At 44.2% G+C, this 20,259-nt stretch overlaps 1 protein-coding gene across 36 annotated transcripts in view; it reads left to right on the top strand.

Moving 5' to 3' along the window:
* Positions 1–20,259, top strand: part of LOC6494313 (protein muscleblind) — a 151,199-nt gene that overhangs the window by 51,477 nt on the left and 79,463 nt on the right. For 23 of the 36 annotated variants that reach the window (XM_044715915.1, XM_044715914.1, XM_044715912.1 and 20 more), the window contains 2 exons: positions 9–664; positions 1,339–1,371. The exons of 1 other annotated variant lie outside the window; for it this stretch is intronic. In XM_044715915.1, the coding sequence (XP_044571850.1) occupies positions 476–664; positions 1,339–1,371 (222 nt within the window). In that variant the 5' untranslated portion in view covers positions 9–475. The remainder of the gene's footprint in view (positions 1–8; positions 665–1,338; positions 1,372–20,259) is intronic. 12 more of the 36 variants (XM_014907232.3, XM_014907230.3, XM_014907229.3 and 9 more) reach the window with 1 other exon arrangement.

The following is a 20,259-nucleotide window of genomic DNA, read 5'->3' as shown; positions in this document are numbered from 1 at the left end:
CATTTCAGATAATGTAAAATCAGCTTACACACAAAAAAGCAGTAAAAAATAAAAGCAGAAAAAAATTAATAACTGCGTCTATCTATAGATCTATTAAAAAAAAATAAAACACACACACATCTATATATAAATATTATGAATAAGCGTTCGATTTGAATCAAAATTAAAGCCCAAGCTATCAGCTATCAGCTATCCCCACAAGCTTTGTAATCCAGAAAACGCTAAAGAAAATCGATAAACTGAAATCATACTATAGATCATACTATAGATGCTATATGCTATACTTATATAGGTGCTGATCTGTGCTCTCTTCAATTAGTGTTTTTTGTGTGTGTGCGTGTCGCGGAGAAGAGAAGATTTGCAAAAAAAAAAGTACATTTTCTAGTCGCTAGGCTATATCAAAAAAAAAAAAAAAACTATATAAAATCCAGCTAACCCAGATCCGAATAGCTATATACCCCGATATACACACACGATGGCCAACGTTGTCAATATGAACAGCCTGCTGAACGGCAAGGACTCGCGCTGGCTGCAACTGGAGGTCTGTCGCGAATTTCAGCGCAACAAATGTTCGCGCCAGGACACCGAGTGCAAGTTCGCCCATCCCCCCGCCAATGTGGAGGTCCAGAACGGCAAGGTCACCGCCTGCTACGACAGCATCAAGGTCAGTATTCCCCAAAAAAAAAAAAAAAAAAGAGCATCCAATCCTCTATTGCTTCGTGTGACTCGTAGACCGTAAGCTTCCAGTCTTTTGATTTCTCATCCCACAATATATTATATAATCCTCTGATAATACCAAGTACCAACTCCCCCCGCCCCCAACCACCAACCAACCTAGGGCCTCAACGAAAACTGATCTTGTCTCGCTTTTGTTGTTTGTGCTTCTGTGCTTTTATGAACTCCATTTTGTTTTGGTATCTCTGTGCTTCTATATATCTTTAATACACACTTTACCTAGTGGCTGTCTCTCTAAGTGCCTATCCAATATACAATATTTTATATATATCTAAAAAAAAAAAAACAAAAAAGAAATAAATAATGCAGCTGAAGCGCCCGGGCTGAGCTTGAGATTTGAGGCTTCGATTTAAAATTTAAATAAACTTAGTTGTTGTGTGTGCGTGAGTGTGCTTGAAGCTTGAGTCTTGGGTCCCGAGTAGAAGGCTTTAGCTTTTGGCTTACAAATAAGAGAGTTCCACCACCAATCGATAGCTAGTATCTGAATAAAACAGACAATATATCCTGGGAGAACCATCATTACTGCTAATAAACCAATTGAATCGAATTATAAAACAAAGAAATAACTGACATTGTTCTCGTCACCGTTCGAGTGAATTTTAGGCTACGCAACTCTTAGACATGGACGCATTCAAGGTAAAGCCCTTTTAATTAAATAATTAATATAAGAACTTAGCTTTAAGAGTAACGCATACCTTTGTTGATCTTTTCGTAATTTCCTGACCGATGTCTTGAAAAAAAGGCATCCTGCAAAATGAGTGGCAAAGAGGATTCTATGTTCAATGAATTTTTTCAGGACGCGGGAAAAAAGGCATCGCGGAAAATTAGTAGGGTCGATACAAAAGGGTGAAAGGATCTCTGCTTTCACAGGACAATGGCCAAACGAGAACTTGCAACAAAAAATTGAGCTGCCTATTTGGTGTTTTTTTTAGGATGTTGTTTTTCCTCATGAAGCTTTTTGTTTTTCCCGCAACAAACAAACAACTGCCAAAGAATGGCAACATAAAGTGGAGTATTTATGTATACTACATAATGCTGACAAAATGCCATCATCATCATCATCAGTGGCAGAAGCAGGAGCAGGAGCAGGAGCCGGAGCAGGTCCAGGACTAAGAGATGGGTGGCACAGCTTCACCATCAAATTTGTGACAGCATAAAAAATTACGTTTTGAAAATTTTCGTCGCCGGTTTTAGGCGTTGCTCGCTAGCCGCTTGTTTGGCCAACGGTCCTTTGTTATTTTAACAAAACCCGAAAGCGAGTCGGTCCTTAAAGTTGGGCATAGTTCGTCCTTTTTCCCGCACTTTCTCCCGCCCACCGCACTCCCTTCATTTTATGCTGTCGCTCTTGAGTCGAGTGTGCAAACAATAGTTAAAACTGATGTTTTGCAAAGTAGCTCGTTGCCTTTTTTTCCTTGTAGCTTAGGAGGTGTAGCTTTGGTAGGCGTTGTTAATTGAGCCACTGGATGCTTTAGGCAGGTCCTCAGCGGCTGAGAAGGATATTTGCTTATCAGTCCTTCATGGTTTATTATCTTTATTAAGATGGCTATCCGACTGGCTAAGCTTAGTTGTTTAGTAACTTAAAAATATCTAAATTATTTGTGAATTCAGTTAGATTCTTTGGAAAGTCAGGCCGAACATTTCCAATTATCTTTGATGGATCATTAGGAACGGGTCAGTCTTGGGCTAAAGTTTTTCCCCAATGTCATGAAAATCTCATAAGCCTTTGGCAATTATCCGAGACCACAGCTGCGTGATAAGCGAGTTCTGGCTGAAGGATTCCTGAAAAAGAGGCAGCGGCAGCAGCTGGAAATGGAAATAAAATAACCCCAATTCACACACACAACACACACCCAGTGACCCTTGGGCGCTTGTAGTTTTTGCCTGGCTGGACGGGCAAATAAAGCTCAGACATTCATTGCCCACAAATTAATTGTGTTATCCTATTAATTAACTATGCAGTAAAGTTGCCGAGCAATTTCGTTCGCCGAGCGTTCTGCTTTCTCCCCAACATTTCCCTTTTATTCCAATTTTTTTTTTGTGTTTTGTTCCCTTGCCTCGCCTCTTTTGAGTGCCTGTAATTGTAGGCGAGTGTGTTTGCACTCATTTTCACCTCTTTTTGTCCCCTCCGAGTTATACCATGGGGCATACATATACTTTAGTACCGGGTGTGTGTGTGTGCTTGACACACAAAACGACCTGGGCTTAAATGTTTAACGAACTTAAGCGTGGCAAGTAACCAGCATGTACTATATATATTTATAATGGCCGCCAGTTCGAGGACGAAACGAAAGGCCTATGTACGAGTCCTTTCGCTCAGCTCTCTCTCCCTGTGTGTGTTTAAACTTTTTTTTTTCTCAGCGGCCGCGACACTAATTTATTGCTACGTTGCCGCTTTATATATGTACTTTCAAATGCCATATCCCCACAAAGACTTGGAAATTGGGTCAATGTTTTGGGGTTTTTATAATCAAGATATAACTAGCTTTTCTAGTTTTTCAAATATAGTTTGGAAAACACTCTCCAAACTGTCATCATGGTGGAATAGCATCCTGAAGCTCTTAGCTCAGCGGAGCGTTTCTTTCTCGCTTAGTGACCCCTGACCCTTGGCCCAAAATTGGCATCATTTCATTGGCAATTTCCCCTCAATTTAATTTGGCCACAATGAGCCGGCTGAAACTTTAAAAGCCACTCGGGAAGCGACCCAGAGCAAAATAAAGGGATCGCTGGATAAAGAGTGAAAGTGAGAATAGCAAAGGGGGGGATGTACTGTGAAAGAAGGGGGTGTCGACAAAAGAGAAAAATCGCATAGCCACAACATAAAACATTTTCCGGTTTATAATTTTCTTGTCAACACAATTTTCACGCCATGCACTGGCGCTGTGCGATGGCCTCGGTGGCAAGTCCCTTCTCTCCCGATCTTTATTTTTCTTCCCTTCCATGATGGTCCCCCTTTTCACAGCTTCCCCCCCTCCCGAGTTTTTCTGGGCTGCCGGTCGACTGGTGCCACTTTATCCGGCGTCCTTTCGCCGCTTCGCGCGCTTTTGCTACTTAACCAACTGTAAAGCTCTCGGCCATATTGTGTGGCACCTTATTTTTCTATTATATTCCCAACACTGCCACTGGAACATATTTTCCGCGTCGGCTTCGGCTCTTCCCCCCCTCTTTTGGGGGGGTAACAAAAGTCAAGTTCCCATGCCATGCAAATTATAGTCGAAAAGGCGAAAAGAATGAAAGAAAATGGCGCCCCGCAAAAGAAAATGAAAATGGCAACTCTTCCGCTTATAAAAGTGTGTGTGTGTGGAGCAGAGACACACCCATACACACACAATACTCTGGTATATATAGTCAAGGATTGAAAACAAAGGAGACTACTTTGACATCTCTGGTCTGTGTCGCTCCTCGGGGCTTTCCGCTCTTGTTTATTCCAATTTTGTAGTTGACGCTTGAATTTCCGCGCCTAGAGCCGCCTCGGAAATACTTTGGTAATTTAATTTTAAAGACAACAGGAAGCTGGAAAAAATAGCTAAACTTTCTGCACAGATTCTGCTCACTCACCCACACACATTCCAATGTCATCCAATTATTTTTAATTCCATTATGAGCCATTCCTCGGACAGCATTGAAATCGATAATAATAAGCAGAGTAGTGGAGCAGTCGAGCGGGAGAAATGAATGGCAAGAGCAACTTAATGTACAAAATAAACCGAAAAAAAAGGAAATCCAATTTAAATAAAACTTCTCAGAAAATGGGAAATATAGGGAACTGAAAGAGGAGAGATTCGTCAATAGTTTCCCCCCCAAAAAAAAAGGAAAATAATAGAAGAAATGAAAATGTAAAGAAATAAGCGAAAAGTTTGCGGTTGTCATTGAAACAAGTGGAGAGAGTATTTCTGGTAATTGGGGAAGTGAAAAAAAGATAACATTTTAATGATTCTTGTGGTGACAGGGAGAGTGCGTCTAAGACCCCTTAAAGTGTCATAAGGTTGTATAAATCCCTCATTGCCGTGGGGCATCTACCGAATTCAGTTTTGGAGTGCCATTATCCTGCAACCCCCACTAGTATGCTGCAACATTCTGCTGCCAGGCGCGCCTAATTTGTTATGCCTTACACACGTTGCACTTGGAAATTCCGCAACAAACTTCAAGTCAATAACTCAGCAAAGCAACTCCTCCAACCAGCCACCCAGTCAACCAGCCAGTCAGGATATTTCTCCCACCAGCACTTAATGCATTATGCAACAGCAAGTTGTGGCATGTCCTTGCACAGCTCGCACACATGTCTGGGAGTGAGTGTGGTGGGGTGTGAGTGTGAGTGTGCTTCTTGGGGGCTGAGCCATTTCGCAGTTGCTGAAACCTACACAATTCATTCGTCCTGTCGCCTTGCAAGTCGCCTGCTCCTTTCTCTTGGCATCCCACTGCCGGAACGTGACTGCAAATCGAGCGGGCGAGCGCATGCCTTAAATAAAATAAATGGCACATTATCAATATAAACAAGAGGACGTCGCCGAAGGAGTCGCGTACGCGAGTTGCAAGCGTAAAGTTGTTAAGTTACTTAAGCCAACAAATGAAGCGAGCCAAGATGGAGCGAGGAGGTGCTCTGCTTCTCTTGGCTTCCCTTAGCCTCGGATTCCCAATTCCGCAGTAGCAATTCGCAGCATTTCTCTGAGCCAGTCACGAGCCTGACAAATTGCACTTGGGCGCCAGACTACCTCCTGCCACCAGCAGGCCCCCAAAAACTTCCCCGTTCTGACCAACAAACAAGCTCCGAGGCGCCAATTTCTTTTCATATGGCCAAGACAAAGACAAAGGCAAACAAAAACTAATGCCCATTCGGGATGAATATAAATGAGAGCAAGGATTCTCTATTCCATTGAATGAAAAATGTCGCAAGTTTTCTCTCAGCTTTCGGCAGAAACTGCCGGCTAATGCAGTCAGCGACAGAAAAGTGTCAAAAGTGCATATGGAAATAGAGCCCCAACAAATATATATTTTTCGCTTTGGACCAATGCAATTTCATTTCGCCGACATATTGCTGGATTATATATTCATACAAGTGCCAATCAGAAGGACGGCGACCGGAGACAGGTGACTTTTCGGGCCATCAACTTGCCTTGAGTGTTATACCGACTGCTTTCGATAGAAAAATCTGGATTATTGGATTAACTTGGAATGTGCCAGCGAAGTTTTAGGTATTCATGGCATTTCTTTTGACTCAGTTTTGACGGCAGCCAAGTCCTTTGAAAATTAATTAAAACCAGCGAACAATAATGTGTAAGTAATGGCTCTTCAGTTGGGAAATAAATTTCCAGCTTGACATTAAAGATATTTCCGCTTTAAGCCACAACTCAGACTGCCAGGACTCCCTTGACTTTTTTTTTCTGCTCCTCGAACGACAGCTAAGCGTCAAACTTAGCGCAGGAAAAAATATATTGGGAAAAAGGAAAAAAGGAAGAAACACCGACCGCTTCCAACGAAAATCGAGATCAATAAAAACGTCATTCAATTTATTTTCCATTTTTGTGGAACTCGCGAGCGAAATGAGACGTGTGTGGCAAGGAGGCAGGATCTGGAGGAGTTGCCAGGACTGGGGAGGGCCTAACAAATAATGGCAGACAGAAAACCCAATAAATTTAAAGAAGAAAAGCCAGCGCTTGGGACTCAAGCAATGACTAACTGCATGGCATGGCATGGTATGGCATGGCTCGGCATGGCAGGACGAAAAAAGGATATGTGATGTGCCGGCAACCATATGTGAGTGCGTGGTGTGGCATCCGTGGAAAGTGGGTGCGAGGGTGCTTGGGTATATCAAATAACTTTGACTTTACACATTATTAAACCGCAATGTCGTCGACGAGTGGTGAAATAAAGCGAGACAAACAAACAAAGCAGCGTCACATTTGTAAGGATTGCAAAAGGACGACACGGAGCCACAATGCAGCTTGCAGTACAATCTGCTCCTGCTCCTGCTCCTCCGCCAGCTCTAGCACTGGCTCCTGTTCCACCATTTTGGTCCTGTTGCATTTCGCGTTGTCCCACGCTTGACAAACTCGACAAACAATTGTCAGCCTTGTCGCTACTCCTTCGCCTTCGCCTCGGCCTGTTCCAGGACGTCACAATGCCAGGATGCCAGTTGCCACGATGGTGAGTCCTTGGCTGGCTCCTTTGTCTTGACTGTTGCATTTTTGAAGCGAAATTGATTAAAGCCGGGCACAGAAAATTGTTTGCCCTGTAAACTTAAAGCCGTTCCAATGGACCCAGCTCTCTGCCCAACTCCTTGCCCAGCTCCTTGCCTGGGTCCTTCCTTTTCCTATTTTTTTCCTGCTGCTTTCGGGTCCTGAGTTTTCTCTCTCCCTCAGTCAAGTGCCGCATTTTCTTTTGCCTCGGGCGTTGCGGCAAAGTCAATGAGTGGCAATATGCCACCAATAATTCAGGTCACGCGAGATGTTGTCGCTGTCCTTGCAGCCTGGTCCTCGGCTAGGAACAGTGGTCTGGGTTCTGAAGGATATCCTTTATGTAAAATATAATATAGAGTATACACATCCTAAAGTATATAATTATGGTGGTCTTATTAACTTTTGTAGACTTGAAAAATGAATAAAAAATTAAGAAATTCTAGTTTAAAATTTAAAATACAACCACTGTGGCATCATCGTCTTCGACTTAGTGCCAACGTCATTCGCTGCCTTTAAGCCCACGTTGCCTGCTTGTTCCGCCCGCCACGCCCACTCTTTCAGTGCCTCCTGGCGTTTGGGAGTATTGTGGAATGTTCTATTGCCGTTTCGGTTTTCTTGTTGCTGTTTCCACCGATGTTGTTGTCGCACACATCCGCATTGTGTGCCCCATTGTGTGCTGACGTCGTTAGGCCATCTTGCTGGCACTTTGCCTCACTCGCCTACTAGCTACTGCTCCTGCTTCTGCTCCTGCCACGCCCGGGCTTTTCTTCTTTTGCTGGTTGGTGGCTGCTGCAATTTTAATGAAGCTGCGGCATGCGGCAAGCAGCGCCTTCGAGTTGCACGCGCCATGAAGCAACTTGCGCTTTTTATGCTCCAGGATGAAACGATGATGGTGGCATGGGTTAATATGGGGGTTAAGGCCAAAACAGGGTGTGGCAGGCAGGGGGCTGATGATGATGCCCCGGTTGCCATTGTTAAATGAGCTTTACATGACAGCTGGCGTTTTGGGTCGGAAGCTGCAACTCCATCTCTGGTTTTTGCAGAGACAAAATTGAAAGAATTCAATTGAAGCTATTTTGCTAAGAAACTAGTATTCCCTCGGCTTCCAATTATTATTTCTCTCAGTGGCACTAACGAGAAATTCAATTTCTCTCTACGGCTGGTCAAATTTCGAGACTGTCTGTCAATTGGGATTGGAAGTTTTCTGGCCTGGCCTGGCCTGGCCTGGTCTGGTCTGGTCTGGGCTGGCCCCGGTCTGGCGTGGGTGAGTGGCTAATAAATGAAAATCCACAGAGTGAGTGAGTCTGGGGGAGGGGGGACTGGAGAAAGGATAATACTCCCTTTAGACTTCCGAAGCGTTTGCCTTTTGAATAAATGCCATAATTTATGGTCAAAAGTTTGCCTGTGCACACATTTTGTGGCAAACACTTGAAGCGCAGCTATTTAGAATCCCCTCAGCTATTCCCCGGGCTGGTCATTTGATGATGATGATGACTACATGGGATCCATCTCATACTCCATTTGGCCATCTGCATTTTGGTTCACATCCACTCCCTCTGCCACTCCCATTGCAGATTTTGCAGTTCATCTGAAAAGTTTGCTCGGTTACATTTCGGTGTCCATTAGTGTAATTTAGAACTCAAGTCTCTCGGACTAGGACTCAGTCTCCTTCGACTTGTATTTTTGGTTTTCGGTTTTCGAACCGAAAGCCGAACAGTAGATGGATGGAAATAAAAAAAGGCTGACCGAAAATAGAAAGATATTCAATTTACCTAATAGTTTTGGGATGGCGCTCAGGGTCATCGAATTACAGAGGTGCCAGGGCGGATGGAGGACGAAGAACGAGTAATATGGGAGTAGGGCAGGTGCTTATCATATTCCTGGTTCCTGGGGGTTGGTTGACAAACGTTTTCGGGACTTTGAGTCGCCTTTGGCTTTGTTTGCCCATCTTACCCGCCCCAGTCTCCGGGCTGGCAAATCAAATGAAGCGAAGAGGAGTGGAAAATGCTAATCAACAATGAAATCGATAAATGTTTGAATTGTGTTCGGACGGCCTCCCAGATACCCTGACTCCCCATCTATTGCCTCTTCTCTCCCTATTCCTATATATATGTATATATATTTGCAAAAAGTGAACAATGAAGACCAGGAATACTCATACTGTCGCTTACACATCGCATTTGCATATTATGAGATAGACAAAGACTGGAGGTGGGGCCGAGAGTTCATTGGAATTTGTGTTTGGCAAAGGAAATGAAATATTTTCAATGAATAAAACTAAAGACTGTCATGGGAAATTGGAGTGATAGATAAAATTAAATTACTTCAAGGAGCCTCCAGTAAGGGGCATGCATGGGGGAATATTTTTAAAGGCAGTTTCTTAAAGCAACTTCAAATCGTTCCATCATGGGATTACTTCCGTCATTTGGAAATTTTTTCGCACATATGTGTACGTACGCAAAATCAATATCGAAATCCGAGGCTAAGCCCCCCACCGCTCCAACAGTGACAGCACAATTTAAGTTGCCTGGCCAAAATCAACAAATATCTTCCTCTCCTGTTCAATATATATACATTTTTTTCCATTCTCATTTCTGTGCTGCTGTTGTGCTGCGAGTCGGGCAGAAATTGAAAATGCGCAAAGCGCCTGTTTAAGCGATTCAATTGATATCCATCAGCAAAGTGGCGCAACAGCAGCAGCGGCAACAAAAGCCATCCTGCGACGGGGTAGAAAAATAGAAAATCAATTCAATCACGCTTATCAGAGACTAGAGAAGAGCGAGAGCTCATCGACAAACGTCATCGGCAGAATCAGAGAAGAGAATCAGGAATGGGTATGGGTATGGGTTTGGGAGGACTCCCAGCCAGCCAGCACCCAGTTCTAGTCCGAGAGGACTGCGGAAAAAAAATTACAATTCAAAAAGCATTTCGGTATGTTTACTGCCGCAGCACAAAGTAGGCGACTACTCACACCCCAACTCGCCTCCCAAGGGTTTGAGAAAAATGGCGACAACAATAAAAATCTAAATGGAACTAGTCACCGCCCACAGAAAAATCCCATTCGTATTCGCTATTCGCCGTTCACAGCTCACAGTTCGCAGCTGAGAATGATTTACTGTCGTTTGTTTGTTGTCTCTGCCAAGTGAAAAGAAATACGTTCGGCTAGAGAGATTTTTATCCCTTGGATTGGCAAACGTTTTAGACATTTTTACTGTTTATAACTATCATACCGGCTACCGGCTGCCAGCCCGACCCTGCCCCGGCTTTCATCCCAGACATTTTCCATCTATCTGGCGCCATACTGTCCTCCATTTGAAAATGGTCGCATATTTATATCACTCACTGTTCCAAGGTTTGGGGCTTTTTGCTTTGAGAGTGATGGGGCGGGAAGAGGCATTAGCCTGGTATTGTTGTTTTGGGGAGAAGTTTCTTCTTCAAATGCTGGCTTATTGATTGCTCGAGTGTTGCATCAACAAGCTATTCATATCGGATGGCTAGGAGCGCTACTATTAGCTGGTTGCTTGGAGATTAAGTCAACATTATTGGATTGGGTGGGATTAGGCCACATATATTCTAACAAGTTCTATAGCTCTGTACTATTAACTAAAAACAGCTTCTACTTGCTAGCATCTCTGTTACTGACTCAGCTCCCCTCATTTACTCGTTAAATCAATAGAGTCCTTCAGTTAGGACCAACTTGGTTAGCACTTGGCCCAGTAACTGAGAGCGTGTGGCTCCTCGCACACTCTCCAGTTATGGTTATCGTTTCTGCCATGCAAGCAACCTTAATCACATTATCGCTCCGTGGCATATGGAAATATTAACTTGCTGCCATCATTGGCACACTCGAATGCCTTTTTCCCTCTCATTCTTCCACCCAATACCCATCTCTTTCGATGTTTCCTAGTCCCTTCTCTTTCTCAGCATAAGAATATCACAGTGGATGGGTTGGGGACTTGTGGGCAACTTTTCCATCACTTTCCAAGCGATTAAACAATCAGCGGGCATTATAATCTCTGCACAAAGTCATGTATCATAGATTGCCACACTAGGGGCTTCCATCTCACCCACTCTCCCACTGTTTTCCTCCATTTTCCTATGTTGCCTCCGTGTGTGTGTGGCATTTTCATTGGATTTTTTTTCTTTTCCGAGTGTGTGATGCCATTTGATGCTGTCAAACATGATTTGCATATGCTTTTGGGTTTCTGGCTTGTGGATTGTGGATTAACTCCTGGCTTTGGCGATTCCTCTTCCTCGATCGCGTATCGAATCGATTTGCGACTTGGTCGCTCGCCTTTGCCAATTTTAATACGCTTGTAAGCTTTGTGCGCCCAATTAAAAACAGGCTAGGCAGCGCCCCGATATGCGATTTCCATACCAATTTTCACTAATCATAATGCCCGATAGCGGTTTCTGCAGCTCTGCAGCTCTGGTCGGGTGGTGGTGGCGCTACCGCCGCCTAACAAATCGTTTTCCTGCTTCCAAATTACGAAACGGGCTTGAATCTTACGCCTCTGTGCCATCTATCAACTTGACTTATTATAATGAATTCATTTAAATGACATTTATTGTGCCCAGGTGCGGGGTGAGTGGAGGACGAAGAGCTTGAAAATAGGCTTAAAAAGCCATTATTGTCAACATTTATAATAGTTTCTCAAGAGCCTTTCCCCAGGAAGTGTGTCCTTACCTGCGTCTTCCTTCTCCACCCAGTCTGAGCTACCTGCCATCTTACGCTTGTGTTTGTTTACTCACACACACATCCCCAGACAGGCTCAAGTGGTTTCTGGGGGGCCAGAACAAACGATGAAAGCATTCCTGGCCTACACTGCGTATGAGTTATGTTTATTAAGACTCGCAGGCAGGCAGCCCCACTTAAAGTGCCTTTCGAGTGGCTGTCTTCCATCTTCCATCGGGCAGGAAATTCAAGCTACCCAAGTAGCTCCACACTTTTGACAACTTGTGACAATCTGTCTCTCACTCATAATTATTATTATTATCATTATTTTTGGGTTTAATCCTTTCGTTGACAGCGAGCAGCTTCCCTTAAGCTTAATGGGAAGCGTCAACGAATTTCAGCTGCTGCCTCGCCTCGTTTCGTTTTAATTTTCACTTCTGCTCATCGTTTTCGGTTTTTATTTCGTTCGTTCGCACTTTTTAATTACTTTTCTTTCATTTCGGACAACTCTGGCCACAATTTCGCAGTCGTCTCCTCACTCTTTGCAATTATTTCAGCACTTTTATTTGATAATTTCCCACTGCACACTCTCACACACGCCGCGCGAATTTATCATTCCCCCGGCAAATTCGTTACCAAAAGTGTCGGATGAGGTCGGGTGTGTCGGAGATATAGCGACAATTTATGGGACTCGATGAGGAATGATTAGAAATGTGTTTTTTGAGGGGGAAAACTAAAGGGAACTTTTGCTGCTGGATGTCACAAACTTTTCCGCCAAAGAAGCTTTATTTGTCTGACTTCAAAGAGCGAAGATGTTCGGAGCAAAAAAAAAAAAGGAAAGTTAATTATGGACCGAAATTGAATATTTCTTTTTCCAATAAATTATGGAGAATGTCTCTCTAACCTCCTCAGTCAATTGAAATAATTTTGATCATAGAACAGAGATTTCCTTCTATTTATAAACACAACGAAAGCCGTTTACATTTGCCTGAAGGAAGGTCCTCAAGGATGTGCACACAGAGCTAAATAATGTACAGATATTTTATTTAAAATGAAATTTAATTGTCACATTAAATGCCACGACAATGGGGCCCGACAAAAAGGAATTAGAAGGAGCAGGGCACGAAAACAAATCCCCAAAGACACCAGAGGGATACAGGCCCACATGTGTGGGTGGGTGGCTGGGTAGCTGGTTGGTTGTGGGATTGTGGGATTGGGGAAATGCCCCAACTGGGAGGAAATTGTTGTTTCGTGGGCCCCGGGCAGGCATTTTCCAAAACGACGAAGAGTGGGACTTAACCTATTTACACAGTAATTTATTTGCTTATAAACATAAAACCACTTTCGTTTCCCAAAAGACGAGGAGCAGCCGGAAGAACTGGAGAGGCGATTGGTGGCTAGGGGGGCTAGGCAATGGGCATGGCATATGTTGAAAGCCATTCCTGGAGAAAGGCACTCACTTAATTTAATAATTTTCACATTTATTGAAGCAAAATGAACAAATGCGAAGGGGCGATAGGGAAAGTGAGTCAAGTCCTTGGGTGTGTAACATATGTGATGGTATAGGCTTGGAATAATATTTATGTTTTAGGATGATTTTTGAGGATTATTTTTAGATTTTATACTGATGAAATATAAAATACCTCAATGGAAAATAACAGAAAAATCTGGAACATTTGTTTAATTTAAACTGTAAGGGTATCCATGTGTGCCCCAGTCTCCTTTATTCTTGCTTCATTTGTGTCGGTTTTTAATTTTGCTTCCCTCCCAGGAGTGTGTGTATGAGGGTTGTGTGTGTGTGTGTGTGTGTGTGGGAGGCAAACACACTTAAAACTCAAATATTTGCATACACTCGAGTTTGGTTTGCATAAAAATACCTTAAAAAAGTGGAAGACCAAGGCAGCAGGAGCAGCATCGAAAAGGCAAACTGAGAAAAGGAGATTCTATGGCACATGCAATCCCTTGGCGTCCTTCCTCCTCAAGGCCCTTCAGCCCTTCGGTCTCCTTTCAGCCTTAGACCAGGGCAAATTTATTATCACACACACAAAGCGCAAAAAAAAATGGAGAAGAAAGGAAGAAAATGCTGCAAAGCCCAGGACAGGCACGAAATCAAACGAAATGAGGCGCACACACAAGCTCACAGGACACGGATCCTGACGCGTGAATAAAGCATTCGATGAGGGGTGGGGGTGGGGTGGGCAGGGAAGGGGTGGGTGGTCCTGGCCCTAGATTGTAACATTTACTAGAGGTAATGTATGCCAATGCACATGAGACCGAGACCTCGACTCCATTTCTCCATTTCGTTTCATTTCTCAACCAGTCAGCCAGCCAACCAACCAAGCAGCCAACCAGGCCGGCAGCCTCCTCCGCAGGTGTGCCGTGCCTCAATTTGCATAGCTTTTGTGGAAATCAGGAGGGCGGGGTCGTTTGGGGGCCTTCCTTCCTGGGGAATGCCAAAAAAAAACATGCCACGCCAGCAAAATAACCATGGGGTTCGATGCGGGAAAAGCGGAAAAAGCGGCAAAGCCGGAAAACAGGGAAAGCTGCCAGAAAAGGAAGGTAAAGAAAGCGTTAAGTTTAGCGCAAAATTAAACAATCTTATTGCCCGGATTAGTGACAAAATTATGTAGCATACGACGAACGGGGCCCTCGACTGGAGTTTTAGCCATAAAGCCTTAGAGTGGGGGTTGTGGAGATGCCATTTGGCAAGGAAAGCAGCAGGTAAGAAGCCAAGGGGACATCCCCAGCATTATGTTTCCCGATAATTGAGTGAGCAAAGCTAGGAAAAGGAACTTGGAGATTACCTTGGACTATCAGGGAAAATTGAAGTTGAAAAAGTTAATACACAGATTCCAGCCTTAATAACAATATCTTTAGTTGGCCCAGGAAGTAGCACTTTAAAATGCCTTAAAGTGTCTGCCCTTCTAGGGACTGGCGTTGTAATTGCAGGACATTCATCTCTGTCCTGGAACTTGGCAAACAATTTAAGCGTTATTGTTCCCAGGCCACACTAATTAAGTTTGACTCAAATATTGGGGCAGCGAATTAAACGCTCAATTTAACAAGGAACGCTGGAAAAAACAGCCTCACATACACACTCCTGCCGAAAAAAGAAACATAATTATGCAAATGAGATGAAAGAAACAAAGGCGGTGCCAGCGCCGGAACAGTAAAGTAAAAAAATGAAAAGGAAGCCAGGAGAAAGGAAAACACTGGCTCTTCGATAGCATCGGGGAGTGCAACTGTCGGAAAAGCGCGTGAGGCGGAAAAGCGCATAAGCTGCACAGCGAAGATTGCGCATACGCCCCGTGTCCGACCGCAGAACATAACTATCCGTACAACTCCGCACAGTGTCGCACATACACAGAGTGGAGGAAATCTGGGAGAGGACATTGTCAACGTCGCCATCATCCGCCTGCGGTTTTCATTTCCTGGCCAACCTTTGGCTGCTCCGCCGAGCTCCTTGCCTCCCCACTGATTTAGTGGAAAACATTTTTCTTGATTATTTTAGTATAAACATACGTATACAATTCTCCTTGGGTCCTTTTTATTTTCTCCTGCTTTCTATATTTTTTTCTATTTGGGTGTCCTGTCTGCCAGCCGTGCCCGGAGCTGCTGCTGAGCAGGGATTTTTTCTTATCGGTATCTACAAGGCGCCACTCGGATGCCACCGCCTCCTCCATTCTCCCTAGTCCTTATTCCTTGGCATCCGTATCCATTCGCTTCCTTTCGGCGGGTGCTCCTGCTGCGTGAGAAGTCATAAAGCGATTTGTCATATTTATACAAGTTGATAAAATTATAAACAGCATCTCTCGTCTCCGGTCGCCGTTGCAAGGACATTTTGAGTGTTCTCGCCTCCTGCGTCTCCTGTCTGTGTGGCAGTGCGGTGCGGCTGTCTGGTGTCTGTATCTTTTGAATTAAATGTACGGCATTCGGTTTATGCATTTTGTAAACCTATGCCATGAAATTGAGCCTGTAATTCGGGTGAAAGATACTCCTGAATGCGTATTCATGGAGTTATAAGCCAGACTTCGTGTCTTCTTTTAAAAAGGAATCCATGTCTTTAAGGTAAAATGATTTTCCGTAGCAGCCTTCCAATTAATGTCTCTGGCTAAACATTATGAATACTAATGAACGAACTGTCAGATGAGTCTTCCGCCTTAAATGAGACGGAATCAATCGTTTAGTTTGCCCAGTTCTCCTCTGCCCTGCGAAATGTCTCTGGTAACATTCAAATTACATGTTCAAATTACTGTCAGGATGCTTATAGCATTTACGGCACGGATCTCTTACTCACCCCCCAACCAGCTTCCTCGGAGCTAACGAATTTTATTTTAATATTTATTGTTTTTCACGGCAAAGGCCGACAAAAGCACAGCCACGTCCTGCCAGACCAGACCAGACCGTGCCACCCCGTTGTATTTTGGACAGCTGCTGGAGGCGGATTTTGGCTGCTGAAGATGACGACGGCAGCGACGGCAGGCAAATTGAAAACGAAAGCAATGCCAAATAGAAATGTTTTCGCCGCCTGCGGGGTGGCAGGAGGTGGCTGGGTTGCAGGGTGGCGGGGGCAAAAACGACATTGTCAGCATTGTCGGCATTATGTGCTTCCAAATTGGAGTTAACCTGGCAGGAAGCTGGGGGTGGATAGATGGGCTGGCGTGGCGTGGCTGCCTTCGCCCTGTTGTCTTACTCAAAGCGTAATCATGGTCGTTTGTCGCACGTTTTCGACGGCAAAAGATGCATCCACATGGAACTTATTACTTTCATTTGCTGGCTCCGCCAGCCAGCCAGCATCAGTTCGCGGATATAAATTCATAACAAATTCATTGCGCGCAGCCAAGCATTTAAGAGGCACAGGCACTGCCAAAGACAATATATAATACAGGCCTGGAGAAAAACGCGGAAACGGAAAAAGAAGGTAAATAAAGGAAGAGAAAGTGTCACCGATGCCGGCGTGCGTCTAATTTCGTATTTGCTTAGTCTTTGTGCTCTCAGGCCCACACGGCGTATGCGTAATCTTGCCGCATAGCCTCGTATCGCTTTTGTCGTCTTCTACACGCTCCACGCTGTTTGCTTCACGCAAACTTCACGCAAGCGGAGCTCACACGCTTTATCCACACGGTCTCAGGCTCTGGTCCCTCAGCCTTGTCGCACTTCCTTCCTGCCCTGCGGGAATTGTCGACGCATATTTATGGGTCCTGGCCCCAAACTTTATTAGGCACTTCACGTTGCCCGGCCAACTTTGTGCGTTCGACTCCGCATTGAAAAGTTGCCCAAATCGAAAGCGGCTGAAACGGCTCTCCCATTATTTGGTTTTATTTACATAATGACATTTAATGATGATGATAATGTCTGGAGAATGACTTTGGGGGGCGGAAATATTTTGCTGTTGAAAGGAATTTCTTGTTTAAGGGGCCCTGAAAGTTTTTCATTGATTCATTGATGGTTTATCGTTTGCACGGAAATCGCCATGTGATTGGAGAGGTTTTGGGGCTTCAATAAGTTTGTTTTTTCCTCCATGTCCTTGACACATAAACAAAAACAAACAATTATGGCTGCCACAAGCTAAAGATCTCTTTCAAGATTTTATACATTTTCCTCTGAAATTGTAATCCATTTTAAGCATCCTCTTGCTTCTTTGGAGAGCATTAGCCAGCACACAATTTCCGTTTTTCCGAAAGGGCCAAAAACATTAACCATCGGGCGATAAGTAGGCAACACTTTTTGGCCATTACTTGCAGCTTTAAGACGCAAGACGCAAATTCATTAAAAGTCCTGCTCCCGCTCCCGGGGAGCACAAAAACTGCTTAACGCACATTTTGTAAATTGCCAAAAATCCCACCCAGAGCCCCCACTTTGCCTTCTGTTGTTTATTATTATCTCTGCCCCGCCGTTCGCCGCCCCAGCGTTCTGGCGCTAATTTCAAATTACAAAATATTCCATTTACTATTTTTGAAAAATGATTGCAAGCAATTTCATTTCCGTTTCCGTTACGACAGCTACGCCCTACGCCGTACGCCCCCCGCATTAGCCGACCCGTTGCAAAAACTAATTACAAACACATAAAGCCCAATGGGTGGCCGGCCAAGGATGCTGCCAAGGAGCATAGAACAATCCATGGCCGGGGATGATGATGCAACATGTGACAGTCGCGAAGGGGGTGTAAAATGGAATTGTCCTAGTCTGCGGCACGCCCATCAAACTAAATTACATTTGGGCACAGGGCGCAGGACGCAGGACAGCCCAGGCCACTCCCCAAAAACCCAAGATAGCTGGCGAAAAAAATAGAAAATAAAAGTGGCAGACGAACAAACAAATACCAATGGACTCTAAAACCCTCCTCGTTTTCCCTCTAAGTGACTCCCAAGTTGAAAGTTTCGCATGAATTTCAACTTCTCCTTGCTGGCCTTTTTTTTTTTGTCGAGTAACATTAAAACAATACTTGGCAGCCAGAAAAAGCTCAGGAGGAGCATAGCAATAGCAATTTTGTGGCCTTTGTGCGAAGGCTTTTTAAAGTGTGTGAGCCAAAGTTTTTCGTTTTTTTTTTTTTTACCAACTGCCCTGGCAATTTGTGTTGGACATTTCCTTTTATGACGCCTGGAAGAGTCAAGCTTCGGAAAATCTGAAATCAATCTGCCAGAGAGCGGGGCGAGAAAATCGAAGCTGCCGTCTTCCGAGATTGAAGTTAGATTGAGCGTTATTCTCTGCCCTCTGACCTGCTGTGACATTAATGAAAATGCAAAGGCGAAGGCTAGAGGACAGCTGCCAAGTCGGCTTCTGGTGGCCACCTTCTTGTTGTAATTGCCGTAGATTCTCCTCCTGCTGCTGCTAATGCCTTCAGTTGGCAGAAGTCGTTGCGGCTGCTGCTGCGGTGCTTTTGTCGGTGTTCTGTGGGCGGGACGAGCGGCAAAATGCGGCGAAAAGGGGCGGGTCTGACCTGCAGCAATTACCAATTTTCTTGTTACATTTTAAAGCACGCGACTGAGACTGCGGGCCTGGTGTCCCAGTTTTGTTCTAGTTAGTGTCTCGGTGTGTCTGCCGCACATTAAGTGCACTTGAGGCATGCAGCTTAAGCTGATGACAGCCCCGAGAAGGGGCAGCCCAGAGAATGGTGGTGGAAATTTAAGGAGGAGGCCCGGAGGAGACAGCAGAAGGTGATGACAATGAAGTGCATAATCTTTGTTGTCGTTTGAGGGTGCCCGGGTTGGCCATTAAATGCTGAAGCTCTAGAATCTAGAGATCGGGATTTTACAAGATTTAATAAATTAAGGAATTATTTTCCCTTTCCATCTTGATATCTCTTAGAAATATCTTTACAAAGCCTATAATTAAACCTTACTTCTTTTCTTGTATTTACAGGTATGTACATTTTTATAATCTCTCCTGATCTCAAGCCAACAAACTCGTAAGTAAAGAACTAACCCCTGAAAACGGTGTAAAATTTTACATCACGTATACGCCACATTGGCCGCAAGAGCGTCGACTAGAAAGTCCTGGGGAAAGAGATGCTTCATTAAAATAATCAGCTACAAAGCACAGAAAGAGTGACGCAAAGTATGCGGGAGAAACCAATGGGAGGGAAATAAAAAGGAAGACAAGTGTGTGTAGGGGAATCCTTTTTGTGTCTTTGCCACGAATGTAAACAGGCTTCCACTGGCACTGCAACACTTTCAGCACTTTCCCCATTTCCCTGACACTCGTCAAATGCTTCAGTCGGCTCCACTCCAACTTTGCCGTCGTCTTTCACTTTTATTCTCCGTGTTGTCTGCTATTTTTCACTAATTAATTATGCAGTAACAGCAAACAACTTGAAATGTAAGGAGATTAAAGCGACTTAAAAGGCATTTATGCAATGCCAGGCAGTGGCATCAGCAAACAAGATGAAAAGAGCAGGCCGGCCGGCAAGGCAAGGCGAAGGTGAAGGGACTTGACAAGTGTCAGGTCCTAGTCCGCCCCCTAGTTCTGGCAACAAAATTGCAAGACGACTTGGAAAATGCCAATGCATGTTCATGCCACTGCCACTGGCAGTGGCACTGTGTGTCTGTGTTGGTGTCTTGTTAAGTCATGTTTACAAGAACAGCAAAGAGTGACAGATCTGAGATTAGGGAGTGATAATTGTCTGACAAAAATTGTAATTCTTATCAAAATAATAAACCCAAAAAGCAATTAACTGTCAAGTCTATTTTATAAATTTTTCAACAATTTTTTATTTAATTTTCCTATAAAGTCTATTGCCTTCGTCTCCTTCAACTCTTATTAATTTTCACTTAATTAAAGCCAACAACAAAGGCCTTGTCGGCGACTGAAAAGTTGGCACTTTTGTGTTTTTTTCTGACACAGGCGGGCGCAAAAAAAAAGTTATGCCATACATATAGAAAATGCTAATTAAGTTACAAAATGTGCTGGCAAAATGAAAATTATAGACAAAAATACACACACGAGGAGGTACACGCGTAAGTGTGCGACTTAAGTGGGCTTGAAGCGGCACTGACATCGAGGAAACCGGGGGGGTGGACCAACTCTTTCCCCAACAATTGCCCCCAACAGCCTGTCGTTTGTCGCACGTGTGTGGCAGGTGCCAAGGCGAGCAGGTGAAAGACAATCCCCGCGCCCTATTCCCTCGCAGCCTATCTCAGCCTTGGAGCAATTTATATATATCTCCTCCATACGTAT

The sequence above is a fragment of the Drosophila ananassae genome, chromosome 3L (genome assembly GCF_017639315.1).
Source record: "Drosophila ananassae strain 14024-0371.13 chromosome 3L, ASM1763931v2, whole genome shotgun sequence".
NCBI lineage: Eukaryota > Metazoa > Arthropoda > Insecta > Diptera > Drosophilidae > Drosophila > Drosophila ananassae.
The sequence above is the reverse complement of the archived record's forward strand: the minus strand, read 5'-3'. Positions and strand labels throughout refer to the sequence as shown.